Genomic DNA, 17465 nt, shown 5'->3' with positions numbered 1-17465 from the left:
TCCATGATTGAAACGACAGGCATAAATGAAAATTATTGTCCCTTTAGAAATGCTTTGCATTCAACAAACGGCTTTAATAATAGCCTGGCAGAGTTTTGTGTAACTCAAAAGCATCGGTTCAGTTCCCGACATCTCTAGCTAAAAGTAGCAAGTATCAGGTGATGGCAGGAGACCATGGAGAGCCACGGCCAGTTGGGAGGGTCTGATTCAGTATAAGTCAGCTTCTTGTGCGTTAAAAGTGGATTCACAGACTTCTTGCAGTTCATCACCTTTTGACTCCACTTTTTACATTCCTTTTCAGTGTCCTAGGTAGTGTCCTAGGTATACTATACGTGCCCACCGTTCTAGTCAACGGTTGTGTGCCGTGATGAATCTGCCAGGGCTGGATCCCAACGTTAGGTGTCCAGTAACAGAAGTCACGTCTACCAACAAAATACAAATGCCACCTCTTCCATTACCACTGAAGCCCACCCTTCTGAAACACACCGGGAGGGTACAAGCCTTAGTCTCACCAAACTGTGGTCCAGTTCACACATTACAAAGCCTTTGTAGGCAGGACAAAGATTTTTCTATGAGACCCGTGAGTTCGGTGCTTCCCAAGCATGTGTGGGCTCATCCAGAATGGAACCATGGCACACATACTGCTCCTGAGCCACCATTTGCATTCATGGAGAAACTTACGGTACTGTTTACTTTATATGCACACTGACTCCTTTTGTGTCATTTTACTGATCCCCAAATTTTGTTTTAATTGGCCATAGCAGCGACCTGATTTTGGCAACGAATGTCATGTTCACTTGGTTTCCTCAAGAAAATGGCAAACTGCAGCTGAACACCGCAACATTCCAAATGAATCTTCAGCAAGGAATTATTTCCATACCTTATGAACAAATTGTACAAACGTGCTAAGCATTTGTCTTATGGCTTCAAGACGCTCAGAGCAGCATCTGTCTAACTACATAGTTTGCAGAACGGCAAGAGTGGGAGCTTTCCTAAACTTGTCAGGGCCATTCCATAAGGGGGGGGGGGGCACAATGGAGAATCCACCAATATGGGCAGTAGTTGATTTTGCCCATTTGCAGGAAGGTACCTGCAGAAGACCCTGCAGAGATGAGCAAACCTGTCCTGGCAGAGCATAGAGGCAGCCCTCCAGATATGCGGGACCATGGCCAGGAAGGGCTTTGTATGTGATAGGTCAACATTTTGAATTGAGCCTCATGATTGATAGGCAGCCAATGGAGCGACTGCAAAAAGGGACTGAGAGGCATGTTCCATCTAGATCCCGATAACGCCTTGAATAAATCTTTGTTGGTCTTAAAGGTGTCACTGGACTCTGAATTATTAACATGTGACTGAATATGGAGCACAAGGAGCTCGTAATTTCAATTAGACCCGAGAGAGAGCATGGGGGAAAGGCAACGATAAGGATTTGCTTCAGCCTTTAGCTTCCTCTATCATCAGCCTAAATTTTAGGGGATGGGGACTAAGCAGGGGTGCTGTTGCCCCCCAGCAAGTAGCAGTCAGAGGTACGCTGCCTCTGAAGCTGGGGGTTCCATCCAGTTATGGCTAATAGGTACTGATACGCAAGGGAAGCTAGCAGTCACTGCAACTTGTGACAATAAATGCTCTAAATCGTGATGTGTGAAGAAGTACTATTCTTTTTATCCTGTTATGAACTTTTGCCCGTCTACTGACTAAGTCACCCTAAAGACTAGTAAAGATTTGTTCCAAGGTGTGAGCTTTTGTGTGCAGGCACGGCAGAACAGGGATCACAAGATCATGAATCTTGGTTAGTCTTAAAGGTGCCACTGGACTAACACGGCTAACCACTTGAATCTAAAGGCTAGCATTATGGTAGAAGGCCAAAAAATAATAACCAGCATCAGCCTCTCGGTCCTTTCTTTTTCACACCGTGAAGTTTTTGAAAACTACCACCTCACCCCTCCACTGCCTTGGTTTTTAAGCTAAAAATCTCTGAAGCTCTAAAAGCGCCAAAGTTTGCCCTTGCCACAACCTGATCACAAAAAGTGAAGAAACCTTGAATCAGTGAAATGAGCTCAGACTTTATTAATTATGCAAGCAACCAGGTGGCTTTCCCCCCTCCCCCTTATAGTCAAAATCAAAACAGCACCCCTGTCCGACTCCTGGTTCCAAAGGCTACGAGGACCTTCCACCAATACCAAGGAATGCTCAGCCCTCTCCAGGGCCACCCGGCGGCCTCACGGAGGGCCGCTTTCCTCCTTCAAGTAGTCCTTGTAAATCCTCCGAAGCAGCGCAATCTCCTTCTCGGGGGGCTGCTGCCAATCATACCAGTCGTACCAAGCGGTTTTGTTGAGCAGAGCTGGGGACGGAGGGGTGGTGGTAACAGCCGGGTGCTGGTTACTGTAATCCTCGCCCCGGAAACTGATGAAGGGGATATGGAAAAACAGGAGGCCTGGAAGAAGGAATGGAGAGAAAACAGTGTCAGAAAGAAGACGCCACTGCTAACACTGGACCACACTGTGCAATTTGGCTGAGAGCCAGTTTGGTGTAGTGGTTAGGAGTGCGGACTTTTAATCTGGCATGGCAGGTTCGATTCTGCACTCCCCCACCTGCAGCCAGCTGGGTGGCCTTGGGCTCCCCATGGCACTGATAAAGCTGTTGTGACCAAGCAGTGATATCAGGGCTCTCTCAGCCTCACCCAGCCCACAGGGTGTCTGTTGTGGGGAGAGGAATGGGAAGGCGACTGTAAGCCGCTTTGAGCCTCCTTCAGGTAGGGAAAAGCGGCATATAAGAACGAACTCTTCTTCTTCTTCATGCTTTGCATTCTCATCCTGCCCTTTCTTCAAGGAGCTCTGAGGCTCACATGGGGTCATGCCTGCCATTCATTCTCAGAACAATTATGTTATGCCAGGCATAATGGCAGAGTCATGTTACCCAAGTGGCTTTGGGGCAGAACAGAAGCCTGGGCCTTCCCAGTCCTAGTCTGATGCTGAACTTGATAATTATACCGCAGTAGATCTCTGGACTCTTGAGCCGGGAGAAGGGAAGAGGACTACATGTAAGACGGTGGTTCTCAGCCTCCCTAACGCTGCAACCCTTTAATACTCATGTTGCGGTGACCCCCAGCCATAAAATTATGCAAGTGTTCTTTCACAGAAATAAAGTTGACCAATGGCGTGAAGATCCATGGTTCATGATTGTATATAAATTTGTTTTTTTTCCTGGGCTTTCTCAGTTCAGTTCTGCCTCTTGTCCCGCAAAGCTGCGCTGCCACCTGGAGCACCTGGCGGGAGACTGCGCTGGAGGCACTGCTGGAGCAGCTGGCAGCCAAGCGCAGGCACCTGCAGGAGGAGCAGCAACAGTGGCAGTGCCCCCCCCCCAAGCTGCCTGTCCTGCCGCAACCCCTGTGACTGTGTCGTTCGACCCCCAAAGGAGTCCCAACCCCCAGGTTGAGAACCATAGCCATCTGACGGAGGGGCTGATTCTGTGAACGCAAAGGGATGGCAGGTTACAGTAGATGAGCGATAGGGATGTGAGTGTCCTGCACAGTGCAGGGGGTTGGACTAGATGACCCATGAGGTCTCTTCCAACTCTATGATTCTAAGAAGAGTCCTGATGGAGCAAACCAGGGTCCACTTGGTCCAGCATCCTTTCTTGCAAAGTGGCCAACCAGTTCCTCTGGAGAGCTAGCAATGGCACAGAAACTTGGGCTTTCCCTTGATGTTGCCTCCCGCCACCAGTAAAGAAGCCTACCGCCTCTGAAGGTGGAAGCTCCTTTTAGTCACCATCGACAGACCTTTCCTCCATTCATCTAGCCCATCTTCTGCCTATGCCTGTGGCCACTGCTACATCCTGCGGCACAGCAATCCACATTCCACTCAAGCCAACCCCACCGACGCTCCTCACCATTGTCCTGAGCTTTCTGAATGGCGAGGTTCAGCTGTTTATACCTCCTCATACAGATTCCTGCAATGAAAAGGGGAAAAGCTCAAGAGGGTGACGCGGTCTGCAAAAAGCAGCTGTGCACATCACCCCGACGACAGATGTGAACTTATATCTTCCAAACAGGAACAGCTCCTCTGTATTCTTGGATGCTATTCCCAGTGCCCCAGACTGTGGGATGGAAGGTGTGGTGTGTAGTGTGTGGGTGTTCGCTCCTTTTGTCACTCCACTTTTCATGCATGGTCAGATTCTAACAAGACGCTGTGGTCAAGCAGCAGAAGCAGCCATTTATGAAACCGTTACACACGGACACAATTATCACACAGAAAAGCCCAAAAGAAGCAGTAAGAAGAATGAAAGCTCTTTCCCTTGACTGGCAGCAATGTTTTATTCTTTACGAGTGAAGCTATAAGGAAAAAATGTGGGCAATGTTTAGGGTTACAAATTTGGCATGCTACTGACTGTTTTGGTAATCTTTCTTTTGGCTTTCGCTGTGGTCAAGTAAGTCAGGGGTGGAGAACGAAGAGGGTAGTACCTTCTAGAAGGTCTTGTAAAAAACGTGTACACATTTAAGCTACAGCCAGAAAGCGCTGAGTTAACGTTTTTATTAGGATTTCATAATGATTATGTTTTGCTTTTTGTATTCTACAAATCCACTTAACTTTATTCACACTTTGGAGAAACCCTAATTGCCCACCCCAAATAATTTTTCTTCCCCCTGGCTGCCAGCAAGTCATCCATCCCCTAGACCAGGAGGTGGCCAAACAATTACCATGAGCCCTTGGTAATTGTAGATGGACATCTGGAGAGCCACAGTTTGGCAACCCCATCCTAGACCAGGAATGATCAACTGGCAGTTCCTGAAACACATTTTATTCAACCCTCTTCTGGCAGCCTCGCTAGATTTTAACTAAGCAAATCTGATAAGTAAATGGCCCCAATTTAACTCGTAAGGCAGCAGTTCTCAGCCACCATCACGCCACAACCCCAACTGCGGCGGCATGGGCGGCACACACACAAAGGTGCGCACGCACAGCCACACAACAACCTGGAGGTGGCCAGTGCCATGGCTCTGCTGCAGGCTGCCGCCGCCATCAACCACCTCTGCCACCTGCTACCAGCATGGGCCGCCACCTCCACCCGCCGCCGCCACAGCTGAAGCCACAGAAGGGGCCAGGCAACCCCAAATGGGGTCGGGACCCCAAGGTTGAGAACCACTGTTGTAAGGAAACAGTGTGTGTTTGTTGGAGATCCAAACTGCTCACTGTCTTTGCAATTTACGTCCAGTGTTTTGTATAAACCTGAGCATATGCGTTCTGTAACTGTGAAAACCTTTTCCACCTCCACCACAAAACATGATTACATAGCACAACTACTCCCAAGGAGGTCAATTTACGAGGCAAAGTACATGCGACTGCCAAACAATATAAAGGAGAACCAATGACACAGGATTGCTTGGATGAAGCAGACTGTTTGCTAGTGGAATTAATGAGATGCCTGCCTGAAGCACACAAGAAGAAATTTAAGGTAACAGTTTACGTCTGCTTCACGCCCTCCAGAAATTATTGTTCAGAGAAGTTAATGGCTTGAGATTCTAACTGGCCATTTTGACCAATAGCGAAGGACAGACCCCCTATACTGGCTAATGGCTAATGACAGACCCCACACATTTGTTTAATACCATTTTGAAGCCTATCTAAGCCAGTAGGCATTATCACATCTTGTGCTTGGTGGATTATCTTTAATCAGCCTTGAATGTTCATTTGGCCAACCAGGTGTCTAGAGACTGGAGGGGGAAAATCTGTCCAGATTTTTCACACCATACGTAATTTCATAAGCCAACATTATGTACCAGCTCAACGGCTGCTTTTCCCTGGAGGCGCACATGCTACAGCCTTTCTTCATAGAGAAGGTACTCTTAATTCCTTGGGAATTCTGGGCCATATTTTCCAGTTCAACAATGCCTTAGTGCAGGGGTAGTCAACCTGTGGTCCACCAGATGTCCATGAACTACAATTCCCATGAGCCCCGGCTCATGGGAATTGTAGTCCATGGACATCTAGAGGACCATGGGTTGACTACCCCTGCCTTAGTGGAAGTGGAAAGACAAGGGAGATCTCCTTGTTCTAGAACCCTGGTTCCTCTTATCCAATGGCAGTCAATCCCATCGACCTCCATGCCACTCTTAATGCCTGGAACAAGCTTTTCTCCTGAACTATTTCTTAATAGCTATTCCTGAATGACCTTGTCTCCTCTGCTCTGCCACTGCCTTATCACCATACTCCTGGAGTGAAACGGATACCTGTCTCTTCCAGTCTACCTTTCCACATGGTTAGTGAAGAGGACCCATGTGTGCAAGCCTAAGCAAAAACATTTGGGAATAAGTACAAGTTGGACCATGATTTCTGCACAGAGTTGCTCTTTGGGCAGCCATTTCGACAAGATAGTTGTCCATCCAAAGAGAGAAGAGGTCCTCTGGACTTTTAGAGAACAAAGCACACCTTGACTGCTGAACAAGTTCTAAGAGGAGATTTTGGTATACACTAATGGGGAAATAGGACACCCCATAAGTATCACAAAATGATTAGATGTCCGAATATTAACCTGCATGGCAAAATTGGGGGGGGGGGGGAGAGAGAATCCAAGCATATAGTTATCTTACTTGCTTCACAAGCCAGAGCCCAAATGATGGGGTTTAGCAAGTATGACAGAGGTGCAGAAAAGGCCATGGACTTACCTGTTCGGTTTGGGTGATAGGTGATGCCTGTGTGGGGGCACATGAACTGTTCTAGAAGCTTCACGTTCTGGTAGATGAAAACAAGACATTTAAGTTGAAAAATCTCTGGGTAGGTTCGAGAGGGACATTATAAGGATGCTGACAAACATGATCAGTGAAAAAAGTTTTTCCCTCTTCTCTCTCAAGCCTCTGGTAAGCTAGGACTGCCTGCAGGCCCTCCCCCCCCCCCAATGTCCATTCACACAATTTATATTTTATATACTGTTTCCATGAATTGACAACTCAACTTTCCCTCCCCTTTCCATTCTTTCTTTTTGGCTTTTTTTTTTGCAGGGGGGGTAGCTTTTTAATTGTTTTAATCATAAAGTTGGCAGGGACCTCCAGGGTCATCTAGTCCAACTACCCCCAGAAGCTCCTCCTCCAGCCAATAAATATTGATTTGCATCATTTAACTTCCATCTCTGTCTTCACTCAATTCAGAGTAGTGTGCGGAGCTATTTTCCAGGAGGTCTAAGCAGGCACTGGTCAGGCTCTGGCTTGCTTGGCATTTTTACAACTTTAAATCATAGAATCACAAGAGTTGGAAGGGACCTCCAGAGGCATCTAGCCCTGCCCCCCTGCACTATGCCGGACACTCACAACTACCCGCCCCCCACAGTGACCCCAATTCCATGCCCAGATGATGCCCCCCCACCCCCACCAGCACCAGAACCCATGGCTAGCCCAGCCAGGAGGAAATTCACCTCCCAGCCCCCAAGTGGCGATTGGCATTCCCTGGGAATGCAAGCAAGGGCCACAAGAGCCAAGAGTTTTAGATCGGTAAGTTATTGAAATTTATGAACCTACGAGATCCTTGAAAATAATTAGTACTGTTCTGAGTAGAAGGACAGGATCGAAAATCTTTTAAATAAACAAACACAAAAGTAATCCAGACCATAAAATGGGAGTTTTTCTAGCACAAAATTTTCAGGGGTGGTGTCTTGGACCAAAAAAAAACAGGCCCTTTGGCGATTGAATGTGGGTGGAAACAAGATCCCTAAGGAGAAACGGGCCAAGGCTGGGAAGTATCGGAACCTACGAGTGCCTATCTACATTCTGCCTACCTCAGAAGCCTGGGGGAGTCAAGATAAAGCTCCAAGAATGCCCTAGTAGAAGAAGAAGAAGAGGAGTTGGTTCTTATATGCCGCTTTTCCCTACTCGAAGGAGGCTCAAAGCGGCTTACAGTCGCCTTCCCTTTCCTCTCCCCACAACAGACACCCTGTGAGGTGGGTGAGGCTGAGAGAGCCCTGATATCACTGCCCAGTCAGAACTGTTTTATCAGTGCCGTGGCGAGCCCAAGGTCACCCAGCTGGCTGCATGTGGGGGGTGCAGAATTGAACCTGGCATGCCAGATTAGAAGTCCGCACTCCTAACCGCTACGCCAAACTGGCTCTCTAGTATCTTATTACTTGTACAGCTCTTAAGATCAAAACCCTGAGAGATACTTTATCTAGGATAATTCTTACTCCGTATTTCAGAAACTGCCCTAGAAGACAATTTTTACTTGGCCATAGGTCCCTTAAGAAGCCTCGGGGGACTCACTAAACTTTCCCACGTCCAAGTGTACCACCTGAGGTAGTGGTTTCTAAATAAGCACTATTTTTTGTACGGAAAGGGGGCAAAGAAAGAAACACAGAACAGTCTTTACTACTTAAAAAAAAAATCTGTGCTGCTTATAATACCATGGAAACAGGACAACAAGGCACGGCTGGTTAAGAGAAAGCAAAGGGCATAGGAGGATTTAGAAAGCTAGTGAAAAACAGGCCCATTAAGGAGATCACAACTTGCAAAGGCTATTAAGAGGATCATGCAAACCGATCAGGAAACGTCAGATGTTGCATGTGACAAGTCAGAAAAGGAATTAGACACAAAGCTATTTCAGACCATTTCACCTCGTTTCACTTACCCTGTAATCCAGGAAGAGGTTTTGGTCTCTGCAGATGGGGCAGGGATTCGCACATATATGTCTTCCTCTCTGTCAGGAAGAAACACAGTCAAAAGCTCCCTTGTCAGCTGCCAGTAAGTAACCCAAAAGAAGGCCAGATACTTTGGCAAGTGCTGGAAATGAATCACTATCGTTTGCAGCCATTATTTGGAAAGAAGTGCCAAGCCACGTCAAAGGACCCAAAATGCAACGTACAAAAAAAAGGTCTCAATTCCAACACAATACTGAGAAGACTTGGTCTTTTAAATGCCCGGCTCAAAGCAGTTTAAAATCACCTTATTCTCCCCAAAACAGATACCTTGTGAAGTAGGTGGGGGTTGCGAGATCCCGGAGAGAAACTGCCCTGTGACTAGCCCAAGGTCACCCAGCTGGCTGCATTAGCAGCTGCCACTCTTTACCACGGCACCAAGCTGGCTCTACTGGCCAAAAACCTCGCATGATATCATACCTTACCTGCATTTAGATATAATAATGAAGAAGTCCGTATGTGAAAGGCATTTACAGGGTTCTTGCCCTGTAAATGACTGAAGGTCTCCAGAACCACCAAAGTGAGCAGAAAATAAAATTCTGCCGCAATCCGAATTTGCTTCCTCACCGCAAGCCGGGGCTCCTGACCCAGTTCAGAACCCTGCCTTGCAGGGAGGACAAACTATTTTCCCCAGGCTCCTGCACTGGGGTATCAAGGAACACTGGAATGCAATTTGAAGGCTTGGAAAGCCAAGACACAGGCAATCACCATCCTGTGTGTGAGGGAAACGTGGAGGCCGCATTCAACAAAGTGATTTTCTGCCGGCTGTGGGAAAAAGGGGATTTGCTTGCAAGATCTAAAACCAGCCTGTCAGACCCCAGGACCTAACCTTTATCCATCGACAGCTTATTTTCCATCTTTCTAAATAACCGTCTCCTGTTGGCCATTTGCCCCAAAGGGCTGTTTCACTTCAAGGGATCCCATACACGCTGAGATCAGTGGGGAACATGGTGATTTTAGATACTTTTGGTTGCTGTTTTCAGAAACAAAACACTTGCAGAAGGCCGATATGCTCGAGCTAAAATAATCAAGATTACCATTTTTGGGGGGTGGGAAAATAACCATAAAAGCCTTGAACAAGAGCCATTTTTTGTTGATAACAGACTTTTTAACCAACTCAGGCACGTGCAACTATTGGTCAAACTTCAAAGTACGCCAATTAGGTAAGAAATCAGACAGCTTTCCACTTCCTTTCAACTTACAGGAATATAGATTTTCAAGACCACTGGTTCATAGTACTGACTGCCGCAGTTATTAGCAGCTCTCTGAGCCTTAAGCCAGCAAAGGGCTGCAAGCCAAGTTCTCCCTACTGGCCAAGTCCAGAGGGCAGACATTTCGCGTTCTTATCAGAATTATACCTCACATTCCCTGTAAAACACAAGGCAGCTGCCTTATCAGATCCTTGGCCTCTCAAGGTCACCTTTTCTGTTTTTACTTCTGAACACCTGTGCTGGGGGCAGGGTTTAACTTGGAGGTTTTGGCCTCTATGCCCTGCATGGATGCTTTCCAGGGACATGTGGCTGGCTGCTGTCGAAAACAGGATGTCGACTGGCGGGACTATTAGCCTGATCCAGCCTGGCTGTTATTATGCTCAGAGGCCTGTCAATTAAACATGGTTGCTTTCCTCTTCGTTTTGTTGAGCAGGGGGTTGGCGGCTTGTATAGCCCCTTCCACCTCTCGGGCTCTAGGATTACTTCTCCCGGGACACGCCACATTCGGGAAATTAAATTCACTCACGATGCAGGTCTTCCGAGTCTTCTGGGGAGGAATCGGGCCTTTGTGATTGCGCCTGTAGCCCAACCAGACAGGACTGCTGCCGTACTTTTCTATGTATTCTAAAGGAGAGAAACAGAGGGTCGTTCACAGCTGCATTCATTGAGATAGTTACACCCCACTGACCTCCCCAGCTGGGGACCCAATGATGCTCACAATCTCATTCTCCCCTCCCACTTTTTCTTAAACTTCACAAGACCCCTGTAGGTTAGGATTATGGCAAGCGATCAGCCCAAATTCACCTCGTGAGGTTGTGTCATGCAGCGGGTGTTCGGACAACCGCCTTATCCAACATACTGGTCGCTACATGAAACTTTGCTGGTTTTTACAGACAACCTCCAAAAAACACTACGCATCAGAAAGGTGAGCACCACTGTTCAGACACGGCTCCAAAGCCTCTGTTTAACAAGAGCATGCTCAGTGCTTAATACAACCATTTGGTAACTGGCCTATTCCCTCCGTTAGTCAGCCAAGGGGGATGAAGGAAGATTCTCTGAAACCCAGACAGGGAAAAGGGGGCAAGACAGTCTACTTGGAAGAAATGCATCTGCCAGAGCGTTTTCCTTCCAAGAGAGCATACCCAGGATCACCTGCGTAAATTTGTGCAGAATTACTTTGGGCATTCCTTTCAAATTAAATATGCACAGCCTCCTCAAGACTAGAAACGTTGCTGAGTCTGAGTAAGTGCCTTATCTGTAAAGCTCACAAGTTGCCGCACCCTACCCTCCTGCCCTCTGCTCCATCGTCTCTAACATCTGCAGTTGCCCTGATGCCACCCTCGCCATTAAACAGCCCTGCCCCGTGCTTTCTTTGCTGAACTGTGGAGCATCTTAAACATGCACAAAAGTTGCAGCAGAGTATGGGCTTTCATGAGACGCTGCCCGCTTCTTCGGACACCTGGCCCCTGAAGAAACAGGGTCTCGCAAAAGCTCATAGCCTGCCACAGATTTGGTAAGTCTTTAGAAGAAGAAGATTCGGCTCTTATATGCCACTTTTCTCTACCCGAAGGAGTCTCAAAGTGGCTTATAGTCGCCTTCCCTTTCCTCTCCCCACACCAGACACCTTGGGAGGGAGGTGAGGCTGAGAGAGCCCTGATATTCCTGCTCAGTCAGAACAGCTCTATCAGTGCTGTGGCGAGCCCAAGGTCACCCAGCTGGTTGCATGTGGGGGAGCGTGGAATCAAACCCGGCTCGCCAGATTAGAAGTCAGCACTCCTAACCACTACACCAAGCTGGTGCTACTGGATTCCTCCTGCTCTTTTCTAATGTGGTCAAAAGACTAACACGGCTACCCTTCTCGTAAAGCTTCTGGTTTCGACCTGTCGAGTCTGTTGGAAAGGCAAAGCAAGTGGGCAAAACGTCAGGGTATGTAGCTACTAGATGTCGTGTAAGCTAGGCTCTCACATGCTGCACAGACAGGCAACATTAGCATGGGAGGGAGCTGTAGCCCCAGAAGACACTAAGACTGGTGAATTTAAACAAGATGCTGGATGGATGTGACATAATGTTCCTTAAGCTCCTCCTAGCCCACCAGCATCACACTTCAGGTCTCCCAACTGAAAGAGATGTAAAATTTGCTCAATATGATGCTGTGTTACCCTCGCCTCCCTGCTGGCTGAAAAGGTACACTGTGAACCAGGGGTAGTCAAACTACTGGCAGGGGCTCATGGGAATTGTAGTCCATGGACATCTGGAGGGCCACAGTTTGACTACCCCTGCTGTGAACCAATATGGAGCACCTGGGTGCCTCCACTGATGGGTTTCTTGGTGCCTACTTGATTCTTCCTCAAATCAAAGAGCTAGTCTTGGCTTTCCTCCATCTCAATGAAGTAGTACAACAGCACCTTTTGTCTGCACAGAGTCCTTGCTTGGTTTGGAACCTCCCAACATTCCACAACTGCCCCGGCAGCCATTTTGTGATTGCTACTTCCTCCCATGGCAGCCATTTTGTGAAGGGGCCCGCTACCTTTTCTCAAGTTCAAAAAACATCCACGGAATATGCTGGGGTCACCCTGCCGCAAGCTATCCTAACAGCAGATACTTGTCTCTATCATGGTCTTCCGCTTCTCTGGCCCTAATCACTACAGGAGCGCCTCAACTCAAAAAATAAGGGTGCTCAAGTCTAACAGCACATGGAAAGCTAAAATGAACTGAGGCTGAACGATATTATCCTATCCAGTTTAATGCCGGAATTGAGGGGAAGGAGAGAGAAGAGGGAGATGCAACAGGGGTATTCCTTTTTTAGGAATAGGAGCCAGCGTGGTAGTCAGACGGCTGAACTAAGCTCCTGGAGACACCATGGTTAAAATCTTCACTCAGAATGAAACTAAGTGATCTTACGCCAGTTGATCTCACACTGCATGATCTACCTCACAGGGCTGTGGTGAAGATAAAATGGAAGACGACAGGAATACAAATATTAGTGCCTCCTAAAGCATCACAGCCAATGTACACCTCATGTGCCACACTGCGGGCTTGACGCCCAATACCTTCAGACTCCAAGTATTCCCATGGCTTCTCTTTAAACCGTGATTCTGTCTCAAGGGCAGCCTGCTTTGCGGATTCAGCCTGGCCAGCCTCCGTGCTGCAAATCCGGAACAGCAACTGCTTAGGCTGCAGGAGGAAAGCGCTGGGTGTGTTCTGAAGGAAGAAAAGAAAGAGGCAGGGCAGGTGTTACACAGCCATCGACCCGACTGTCAGTGGCTCCTTGTAAGAAATAAAAGAACAATCCGCTGAAAAAGTTACGATTCCCCCCACCAAACTAGTCAATATTACCATATTACTTCTATGGCCCTTTCTGCAGGCTACAGCGAAATTTAAATGCTTCTCCCATTCAGAATTAGAGAAGGGGTGGCTTTTTATAACCCACTTTCAATACCTGAAGGAGTGCAAAAGCTGCTTACAAACACCTCTTCCTTACTCTCCCCGTGAGGTAGGTGGGGCTGAGAGAACTCAGAGAACAGAACTACTCTGCGAGAACACCCTGAGAGCCCTAACTGTGACTAGCCCGAGGTCACCCAGGTGGCTGCATGTGGAAGGAAATCAAACCCAGTTCTCCAGATTCAAGTCTGCCACTTTTAACGACCACATTGGCTCTAGTAATAGTAGTCAACCTCATTTTCAAAGACAAAAATCAGATTCCCCCCCCCCCAGTGGTCAGAGTTTGGGACTGGAGAGATCACGGTTCAAATCCCCATTCTGCCTGGAAGTTCATCTTGGCCCAATCACTCTTCTCGGTGCCTCAGCTAACAGGGTTGTTGAGAGAATAAGACAGAGGAGAGGACAACCACATGCACTGAACTGATCTCACAGAATGAGCAGAGACCAAAATAAGATTAGTAAAAGACATTGATTATGGCATGGAGTCAATCACCCCACAGATTTTGCAGAGCTGGGCTTTCCCTCCTGCCCTTCCTGCAGAACCCTGCCTTCTCTCCCTTTCTTATGGGAAGATGAGCACAACCTCAGGAACAGCAAAGGGAGAAAACTGGTGTTTACAACAGGAGGGAGGGTTCGCAGGAAATCCCCCCCTCCTTGGAACACGGAAATGCTGTTCTGTTGATGGAACGGCATGGTTGGATACACCTGGGACAACCTGACTCACTCTGGGAACAAAGTCTGTGGCTGGGTTAAAATGTAAAAGATTCACAGGCCACAGGCCTGTTATGGCACACTGCACAGGTAACAACGATCAGCCCTGGTTAGGAGAGCAGGAAAGCGCTAGCAGAGAACGTCCTGCTGTGTTCCAGCAGAAAGCCAGGATGCGTCCCAATTTTTCTGCGCAGATGCTAACCAGTATTAGCTTTTAGCAGGTTTGACCCAGGTCCGGAAATTGACTTTGAGCCTCCACTTCCTAGATTTAAGTATGATTAACATGAGAAAGGGAGCCGCACGGGAGACCAAAAAGGAAAGCTTGCTCCAGTTCTCAAGACTAACTAGCAATCGTACAAGGCCTGTGCTTCAGCTGCCATCTTTTCAGCTTTTCAGTAGGGAAGTTTTCACACAATTGCCCATTGCCACACAGCTGGCCACAGGTAAGCTCACCAAACCCAATGAATTCAGGTTTCCTAGCTCCGTGTAGAACAGTGCTGTAAAAGCTTTCCTTGTAGAACAAAACTGGATTACCACACAAAGGTGACCACAGATGATCCAGAGTTTCTGTTACATGCCTGCAATGTCTCCACCTTGCACCAGGATGAAGTACTGGACCATCAATTCTATAACTTTCTATCTGAATGGCTCCAGGACCGCACAGCCTGTTTCCCTTCCACTCTGCTTCAAATACTATGGCTGCTGGGAAATAGGGACCACAGAGCATCTCCGAGCATATCCAGGGTGTTCTTCTTCTCATCCCCAGCTCAACGCATGCAGCTTGCAACATAACATCCTAATGACTCAGTGGTGCAAACGTTCTCCAAAAATGATGATGAGGAAGTCATTTCCAGAAGAGGGAGAAGAGAGCTGCACACCTGGGCCTGAGTAATGTAAATGCCACTACACAGTCATCAGGTAATGCGGATACGCGTTCACGACACCAGAAAAATCTCACATAAACAGTCATTCTTCTCAACAGGGACCTAAAGTGGGTTACATCATTCTCCCATTTTATTCTCACAACAACCCTGCAGGGTAGGTTAGGCCGAGAGCCAATGTCTGGCCTAGGATCACCGATCAAGCTTCCACAGGAGAAGTGGGATTCAAACCTGGATCTCCTTGATCCTTGCCTGTCATTCTGACCAGTATACCACACTGGCTCCAAAAGCCCAGAGGACATATTAACACCCCCTGCCCCAGTTCTTTTGTCAAGAACATGTTCCTCTCTCCCTGTCTCTGCTGCAATTCTCCTCAATGTGGATCCAAAGCTGTGATCACCGTTCCCGTCCTCCATTTTATCCTCACCACAAGAAGTTGTGGGTCCTCTGGATTAAAACTGATTAAATGCTAGGAAGTAAAGAATTGCTATAAATGGACAGTTCTCACAATGAAGGGAAATGAGCAGTGTGGTTCGACGAGGATAGCTATTGGGGCCTATAGCATTTTGATTGTTCGTAAATTATATTGAACAAGAGAAGAACAGTACACTGGTCAAATATGAGGGTGACAGAAATTTATACAAGATACTGGAAACCCAGGATGATTGTGACAAGCTCCAAATGTCATCTCCACAAGCAGGTTTAGTGGGCAACATGGCAAATGGAGTTCAATGTCGGTCAGTGTAAGGTGATGCAGGTTGGAACAAAAGAATTCCAACATTCATGGGGGTGGCAGGTTACACTGCCATCAATAGGGTTGTGGGTGTCCTGCATGGTGCAGAGGGTTGGACTAGATGACCCAGGAGGTCCCGTCCAACTCTATGATTCTATGAGACTGAAGGGGAAAGATCTTGGAGTTGTAGTCGATAGCCCAATGAATGCACCAACCCAGTGTGCTGCAGCAGTGAAAAGGGTACTCTACGTTGGGGATTATTAGGAAAGGGACTGAAAATAAAATAGCCAATGTTACGATCCTGCATAATTTATGGGGCAGCCTCATTTAGAATATTGGTCACTATACCTCAAGAAGAACATCACAGACCTGAAAAAAGTACAGAAGCAGCCAACTAAGTTGATCAGGGGTTGGAACAACTTCTAAATGAGGAAAGGCTGAAAAGTCTGGAACTTTTCGGCTTAGAAAAAACCCAGTTCTCCAGAAAAAAAGATGACTAAAGGAAGGACATGACAGAGGTTTATAATACCACGTATGGGATTGAGAGAGTTCATAAAACAAACTTTTCCTCCCTCTCCCAAAACACTATAATTTGAGGCCATTGAGGCTGATGGGCAGTAGATTCAGGATGGACAAAAGGAAATACTTTTAAGAGAACAAATAATTAAAATACGCTACAGGGTATGTAGTGATGACCATGGAGGCAGGTTTAAAAAGGGACCAGACACATTCCTGGAGAACAGGTCTTGATGACTGGATGAAACCTACACATTCAAAGAGAAACTTCTGAATTCCAGTGCTAGAAACCAACATCAGGAGAAGACCTCTGCTTCTATGACCTGTTCGTGGACCACCAGAGGAACTAGTTGACCACTTTGTGCGTTCAGATGTTTTTGTGAGATCAGATGTTGGACTAGACAGATCATCATTGGTCTGATCCAGCTGGGATTTTCTTACCTTCATAGAATCAGCCAGCATACAGATTGAATTCTGTGCTACCTAGCTGCCAAGTTTCCATTTCTTTTACAGCTCACCTAATAAAAGTGTGGCAGCTAAAAGATGGATGCATTTTAGAAATAAACGAAGAGTGCATTCTATAGTAACAGCTTCCAGCATCAACATTTTTCTGGTAGGGCTCTTGTATTTTGCATAGCTCAGGTTTTCTTTAAGACGAAGCTAAGGATACCTTATGCTTAAACATATGAAACCCCATAAAGAAACACAACTTGCGCATTAGAGGGGAAATAGCACTGGGGAAAAGAAACGGCGCAAAGGAATAACGTGATGACAAAGGTAAATTCTCAGCCAAATTAACAGCAACAACTCTCACAGCAAATTAAAAGGATACAACAATATGCAACTCGGTTCCGCCAAACAATACCACCATTCCATCGTATCTCTTTAATGCAAAAGCTCCTAATCCTCACCTGTAGCCAGGATAGTCTCCTAAAAACCGTTCGGACACCCAAATGACCCATTATATTCCTTAGCAGCATGGATCCACTGGCAGCCGCCATCTTGAGGCAAAGCTTCTTTTACGCATGCGCCGTACTCCTACCAGTGAAAGTCACCTTCAGGGAAAAGATTTATTTAACTCTCCATGTCTTTTGAACCAAAAACTTTTGTTAATAACTCCGTGATTTAATTGTATTCAGGTTTCAACTTTGGTTACTAAGAAAAAAATAGCATTCTAGGACAATAAATATTTTTTAATAGACGCGCAAGCGCACTCGGTGTTTTTTTTTTTAACAAGAGATTGCACATGCGTAGAATGCTTGACAAAATAACAAGTGCGCCACAAGCCGCAAGTAGAAC

General features: G+C 46.9%; 1 protein-coding gene across 1 annotated transcript; it reads right to left on the bottom strand.

Moving 5' to 3' along the window:
- Positions 1-2043: 2043 nt before the first annotated feature.
- Positions 2044-17337, bottom strand: MRPS18B (mitochondrial ribosomal protein S18B). The gene is made up of 7 exons (XM_077324634.1): positions 17078-17337; positions 12935-13085; positions 10411-10508; positions 8607-8675; positions 6662-6728; positions 3889-3948; positions 2044-2434 (listed from the first exon to the last, which is right to left on the bottom strand). The coding sequence occupies exons 1-7, from the start codon at positions 17165-17167 to the stop codon at positions 2220-2222; spliced, it is 750 nt and encodes a 249-aa protein (XP_077180749.1). The 5' UTR covers positions 17168-17337; the 3' UTR covers positions 2044-2219.
- Positions 17338-17465: the final 128 nt, after the last annotated feature.

This window comes from Paroedura picta, chromosome 3 (assembly GCF_049243985.1).
Source record: "Paroedura picta isolate Pp20150507F chromosome 3, Ppicta_v3.0, whole genome shotgun sequence".
Lineage (NCBI taxonomy): Eukaryota > Metazoa > Chordata > Lepidosauria > Squamata > Gekkonidae > Paroedura > Paroedura picta.
The sequence above is the reverse complement of the archived record's forward strand: the minus strand, read 5'-3'. Positions and strand labels throughout refer to the sequence as shown.

Coding starts and splice junctions, on each gene's coding strand:
- MRPS18B (XM_077324634.1), bottom strand. CDS start 17,167: ATGGCGGCTGCCAGTGGATCCATGCTGCTAAGGAATATAATGGGTCAT. Junction 8,676..10,410: donor AGACTCGGAAGACCTGCATC/GTGAGTGAATTT, acceptor TCTTCCTGACAG/AGAGGAAGACATATATGTGC. Junction 3,949..6,661: donor CTATCACCCAAACCGAACAG/GTAAGTCCATGG, acceptor TTTTCATTGCAG/GAATCTGTATGAGGAGGTAT.